Here is a 6,977-nt window from a genome sequence, read left to right as displayed (position 1 = left end):
AAGCTATTTAATCATTCTAGCAACTTTTACACCTATTACAATTTAGTCCTTTTCATTTAATTGACTACCCAAACATTAAAATTTCCTAACGAAATTTTAATACCACATTATTAACATTTCATAAATATTTATAAAATTATTTTCGACTCGGTTTTACGAGATATAGGTCCCGATACCTTATTTTACCCAATTTCTTCAATAATTTCTTTTTCTAACTAACCACTAAATCGGTAAAATTTTTCTATCAATATTTTCATACGATTTTCCTATCATATCAATTTTTATGCAAAAATATTGAAATAAATTTCTCTTTAAATTGGATTTGTGGTTACGAAACCACTGTTCCGATAACTTTGAATTTAGGCCATTACAATATATTATAGGTTTAATGGTGTAAAAAGCTCTAAAAAAAAAAAGAAGTAATTAAGCCCTTATTGTTATTTTTTTTCACTCAATTGGGTACTTGGACGGCCAAAATGTATAAAAAAAGGCTCTCAAACTTTAAAAAAAGAAGCAATTAAGCCCCTGGTTTTTTTTTTTTTGCATTCAATTCAGGTACTTGAATTGCCAAAATACATAAAAAAGGCTAGGGGCGGATCTAAGGAGCTTGGCAAGGGGCCCCGACCCCCTAAAATAATTTTTTTTCCATTTAAACACTTTATAATTTATAAAATTGTAAATTAGTAATGGTAAAATTTCATTTTGCCCCCCTAAAATGATAAAATTTTATTTAATCCTCTAAAAATGATAAAGATATAGGTTATTAAAATGGTGAAATTGCATTTTTTCTATTATAAAAATATATAATTTAATTTCTCCCCCCAAATTTTTTTTTTTTGACTTTGCCCTTACCCTCTAAGTCGTATTTCGGATCCGCCACTAAAAATGGTCTTTGACCGTTAAAGTTAGCTACCTCTAATTTTTTAGTTAAAGTTACCATGTGTCACAATCACAACGTGACATTTGACAAAAAAATGATAAAATTAAAAATCAATAAAGGTTATAAAAATTATTAAATTTTAATAATAAAATATATAAAATATTTAAAACTTACTAAAAATTAGAAAAATATAAAAATCATAAAAATTGTAAAATTTTATAAAAATCATAAAATATTATAAAATATATAGAAATATAGAAAAATATAAAATTTTATAAAGTCATAAGAAAATTATAAAAATATGTAAAGAAATATAAAATTAGTAAAGAAAATTACAAAATTATCGTACCAAAAGAAGCATTTTATAATTTTTCCATAACTTTAACGATCAAATGGCATTTTTTAGTGGTGGATCAAAAATACGACTCAGGGGGCAGGGGCGAAGTCAAAATTTTTTTTTGGGGGGTTAGAATTAAATTATATATTTTTATAATAGTAAAAATGTAATTTCACCAATCTAATAGCCTATATCTTTATAACTTTTTAGAGGATTAAATCAAATTTTTATTATTTTTGAGGGTCAAAGTGTAATTTTACCATCACCAATTTAAAATTTATAAATTATAAAGAGCTTAAATGAAAAATTCTCCATTTTAGGGGTCAGGGCCCCTATCAGCCCCTTAGATCCGCCCTTGACCTTTTGATACATTTTGGGAGTTTAAGTGTCAAATTGAGTGAAAAAAAAGAGCAAGAACTAAATTTTTTTTTAAAATAGTTCAAAAATCTAATTGAGTGTAAAAACATTAGAGACTTAATTATTTTTATTGAAAAAATTAAAGAATAAGAGTTACAAAGAATAAGAGAAAATTATGCTTAAAATATAAAAAATTAATTAAATTAATTGATTAATAATTTAAGTTTAGAGAAAATTAGGTGTGTACAAAATGTAACTCTTAAAATATAAAAATAATTAATTGATTAATAATTTAAAGCAATATTAGAAACATATTGAAAAATTGGAACTTCCAGAGAGAAAATTAAATGGAAATACTGTTAGGGATTCCCCTTTCGTTAATATCCTTCTTCTCAGGTTGATGTTTCCTTTTCTCCTTAGATATTGGAGGCATGGGTTTTGATGTATCGGGGTACAAGAGCTTGTACGGAATCTTTGCAAATCCCCACCTATGCATTAAAATATATTCTTTATTCCTCTCCTTTATATTTCGCTCTATTGCTTCAAGGTTTTCCCTGAATTCTTTGAACTTTTTTTGAATTATAGACTCGTGATCCTCAATCAATTGCCGCTCTTTTTGGGGTGATGTTTGACCCAAATAAACCTCATTTGATGTATGTCGTGACAGAAGATCCATTACCGCAATTGCCAACTTCATTTGGAACTTATCAGGCAACATCTCCTCCACGAACTTCAGGATATTCTCTTCATTGATATCTTCCTCATTTGGGAGGAATTTTCTCAATAACATGGGACGATTTGGTGGCCAACCCCCGTATCCATACTGTCCGAAGTTCACTGCTGCATGCAATCCTGAAGTGATCCATATGAGAGTTGTCAGAGCTTTTACGAGGCTTTCGAATGTATTAATGTCGTACCATCCCTCCTTTCGATCTTCATGTCCTCTCGTTTTGATTTCATTCCACCATTCTTGGATTTCCTCATCTTCCTTCACATCATTGTCGTTAAGGTAGAAAACATTGCAGTATTCTGTCACCCATGTTTCAATGGCGGTCCATATCTCAATTCCATCTTTTGCATAGGGATAGTCTTCTAAAACCAGCTCCACCTCAGCGTCAACCTCAAACATCTTCTGTTCTGCACCTGTCGCCGCCTTGTTGCTTGATTTGTCTCTCTCGACCTGCTCCATTGGCCCCGATACAACCTCATCTCTGACTCTGAGTTTCGCCATACCTCTGAAAATGTAATGGTCCTCATCGTTAGTTGTACAACTTGGAACATTTAGAGGAAGTGAATCCATTCAATTCTAATGGATTCAAGAATTACTAACCTTTCGAGAAGGTCTTCAGGAAGGGCCTGCTTATCAAATCTCCATTCTTTATACAAGTGAGAAGACAATTCCATGGAGTATTCACCAGTAAAAAGAAGAGTCTCCAGAATCCCTCCAGCATTAAGGAAGATGGCTCGAGCCAATGCATTTATATGCAGTGTGTCTTTGAAATGAGGATCCAATAGCCTATGGATTGGATGCATTACGCTCAACCGTCTTCTCGTTGCAATTATGAATGGCTCAACTACTGCATGTGTATGCAACCTTGATTTGGATGCATTGGCACATCAAAACAAACATATAAATTTAACAGATACGAAATTAATTGGGTTAATTTAATGATTACTACTTACCAATGGCTAACTAACTGGTGGTAAGCTGCATCGTTGGATGCAACGTGAAATTTTGCAAACTCCCATAGGAGAGTATCTTGTGGAAGCACCAATCTAGGAGAGTCACCAGGCAAGCTTAGTTCTATTCCTACTGGTTGAAGCGTTGCGGACGATGAGCCCGTTGCTATTAGTATTGTTCGAGTTGCGTAAGCACAAACACCTTTCCCATTTATCATTGTCAGAAATTGCTCAAGGTAATGATGATCCAAGATGAATGCCCTTTCGTTTACCACTGCCTGCCATATAGTGTTGTGTATGTATTCATAAAGTAGTTAATTTGAAAGGAAAAGAAATACATAAATTTGTTTTTCTTTTTTACCAAATACACATCTAGCAATTGCGGCTGTTTATGCTTCTTTCCCTGTAGAACCTGCAACGTTTAAAATACTGGATTGTAAGCTCAAACATTATATGTTATAAACCTAGGAAAGAGATTGCTCAAGGTGTGATCCAAGATGAATGCAGTATTGGCTTCAATTGCCTGCCATATAGTGTTATGTATGTATTCATAAAGTAGTTAATTTGAAAGGAAAAGAAATACATAAACTTGTTTTCTTTTTTACCTTTTTCAAATTTTGCAATTGCGACTGGTTAATCTTATTGTCCAGCTGAACCTGCAACGTTTAAAATATTGGATCCTAAGCTCAAACATTATATGTTATAAACCTAGGAAAGAGATTGCTCAAGGTAATGGAGATCCAAGATGAATGCCCTATTGGCTTCCATTGCCTGCCATATAGTGTTATGTATGTATTCATAAAGTAGTTAATTTGAAAGGAAAAGAGATACATATCTCTGCAAAATGATCTTGACCAAACTAGTTTTCTTTTTCATACCTCTGGCTTATCTTCAGGTGACTCATAATCCCACATTTTATAAAAAACTTCGTATAGAGGTAATAACTCCTCTCGCTGCAACGTTTATAATAATGTTAGTTTCCAATCTATTAATTCTTAAGGCTCAAATATTATATATTATAAACCTAGGAAAGAGATACCTTCAAGTGGCGGATTCGAACAGGATTTGTTCCTGCAAGCATTTGGCGACCAAACTCCTTGTCCACAGCCCAAGCGAATTTGTCCTCTTACAACAACAAACAAAGTAAAGAACATTAATCATAAACATAAATTGTTTCAATCAGCGTATCTTTAATCATATATTGTGTTTATTGTGATTGCAAACCTCGTGATAAATAGAAAAAACATCTATAGCAGCTATAAGTTCATGTTTCCCACCTGCTACAATTGAAGGCAATTGAGCACTGACATGTTGTCTTTTGAGAGCAAGAGTGGCAACAACTTGGTTAAGAATTTCGTTGGGTACCAATTTTTCTAGCCGCTGCTTGTCCGAATCATCCAGTTCTTCCACTTCTTTGTCTGCATAAAAGCCTATAATGTCTTCAAAAATGTCTTGTTCCTCACTTGGATCTGACACTGACCTGCTGGGACCTCCATGAGAAGATGGTAATTTTAGCTTTCTACAGAAATCTATTATGGATCGAATGAATCTAACATCTTTCTTCGATATCGCTGCCTTGGGTACAAAGAAATGTGCAACTTTGGTGACGAAGTCGGGACATTCTCGATCCGACAAGTGTGGGAGCGTTGATTCCGGCGCAAGAAACCGAATAAGAGCCTCGACGAAGTTGTTTTTCAGTTCTTGTAGTTTTTCGTCGCTCATTCGCTCATCGGGTGGAACATAAAATTGGAAGCAGCTTGCTGGTCCTGACTCCCTTGAATGGTCTATTTCACATACAACCAAATATATCAAATGAAAGCAATTCAATGAAAAATAAATAATTAGACAAATTTAAATTTATATATTCTATTTATATGTACCGTGTTGGCAATTAGGATGGCCCATTTTCAACCGACGTGGGTATGGAAATTTAGTGGAACCACCCAACACAGGTCTGTTATATAGTCGACCATTTTCAGGATCTCCAAGATTGTTATAGACATCATAATCATAAATTCGATCCCATAGGTGCCATTCACCCTTGGGTCTTGAGGCTTGCAGTTTCTGAAGTTCTTTTTTTCTCAATTCTACTAAACCCTGTGGCGTTTCCTTCGGAAGATATAACTGTAAAAAATACAACAGTTTCAATCATAATAAAATATTACATCTATTGAACTACATATAATTTAATAACTAAGTTATCTCAATTATACATATGTAAGTATGCTAGCATACTTGATCTGAGAAGAAAATTCGTTTAAATCCGGTCTTGGTGATGGGGTAAACCCAAGAATCACAATAGAAATAAAACTTTCGTTCCTCGAGAATATTCGGATGCTTAATGTAATGTAAAGTGACGGATTTGAGGAAAAACTCATGCTTCTTATCTCTGTTTTCAACAACAAAAGCCCCTGGAATCCCGAAATCTCGCGTCACCTCAAACTTCAATTTGAATTTGATCACTTTTGTTGGCACCTTCAAATGTAAGACCTCATGTTTTTTCTTTTCTAGCTCTTTCCCCTTCATTATATATGCATTCTCACTTTCAATTCCTTTTCCCGTGGCTGCAATATATATATATATATTCGTATAACTATAAACTAGAATCAAATTATTACATTATGCAAATAAAAAAAACAGATTGATAATCAAAATATATTTAGACCTAAATCAAAATAAATTATGTGATTTAATAAAAGAAAAAATAAAAATTAAATCAAAATATTTTATTTTTAAAAAATAATAATATAGCCATGTTTGGATACAGTATGACAATGCATTGTATATACTTACTTGGATCCTTGTTGTCTTGGCTGTAAAGACGAACAGCAACAGATAATCCAGAGGCACAAAGGGAGAACCAAGGACTGCGATCGATCTCAAATTCTCCTTGGATAATGTATTTTTGAGGGTCATGGCGATGGCAACATGCTTGTAGTAATCCACAACAACCCGCGGTTTCTACCATAATTTGTTGCTTCCTTTTTTAGTTCCTAATGCTTTTTATTTCGTATTTTTTTTCTTTTAATCCTGTAAAAAAAATCGCCATCTGTCTGATGAATAGCATACAAGATATTTTAGCAAAGCTATGGAACTTAATCCGAGGTGCCAGAGAGCGCAAATATATAATGCTTGCAGTAGGAGATCATTTTTCATGGTGACGCGATGGAGTCGAAGGAGCTAGCCAGCTAGCCCCATAAGTATGTGGAATGTTCTTGGCTTTAGTTGGGAGGTTAAGCTTTGAATCTAATACATTACCTAGCCATTGAGTTTTCTTGTTCGCCACTTTTTTACTTTAAATTAGATTCCCCCACCCTCGTTTTTTCTGCTTGCTTTCCTCACTGTTTAAAATCTTTGTTTCGTTTTACTGATCGTCTCATTCTGTTTGTTTTGTTCTTCACTAACAATAAAATAAATATGTATTTTACATTTTCAAATTTAAATGAGCTTTTTTACTGGTCCTTCCAAGCTTTCGTTACCACTGTATCCTTCCAAATAAAATCTTCCCTTAAGGCTTAAGTTGACGGTTTTGGAACTAAATTAAGTATGTGATGATAAAACCCAATACCATCAAATAAAATAAATTAAGTTCGTCATTAATGAAATGAAACGATTTAATTGTTGTTGATGTGACATTAAATAAAAAAATTTATTAGTCTTGAAAACAAATGGAATCACGTGGCTTAACGATGGCTAACATGGACAAAACACAACAAAAATATA

General features: G+C 33.1%; 1 protein-coding gene across 1 annotated transcript; it reads right to left on the bottom strand.

The window, feature by feature from the left end:
• Window positions 1-1,772: 1,772 nt before the first annotated feature.
• On the bottom strand, window positions 1,773-6,465 carry LOC108467586 (probable lipoxygenase 6). The gene is made up of 11 exons (XM_017768273.2): window positions 6,048-6,465; window positions 5,490-5,818; window positions 5,135-5,378; window positions 4,532-5,038; window positions 4,294-4,379; window positions 4,133-4,207; window positions 3,860-3,910; window positions 3,616-3,666; window positions 3,258-3,532; window positions 2,905-3,168; window positions 1,773-2,809 (listed from the first exon to the last, which is right to left on the bottom strand). Exons 1-11 carry the CDS (start codon window positions 6,220-6,222, stop codon window positions 1,918-1,920), a joined length of 2,949 nt encoding a protein of 982 aa, XP_017623762.2. The 5' UTR covers window positions 6,223-6,465; the 3' UTR covers window positions 1,773-1,917.
• Window positions 6,466-6,977: the final 512 nt, after the last annotated feature.

Source organism: Gossypium arboreum, chromosome 8, assembly GCF_025698485.1.
Source record: "Gossypium arboreum isolate Shixiya-1 chromosome 8, ASM2569848v2, whole genome shotgun sequence".
Lineage (NCBI taxonomy): Eukaryota > Viridiplantae > Streptophyta > Magnoliopsida > Malvales > Malvaceae > Gossypium > Gossypium arboreum.
Note: the sequence above shows the minus strand (reverse complement) of the source record. Positions and strands in the feature narration are given on the sequence as shown.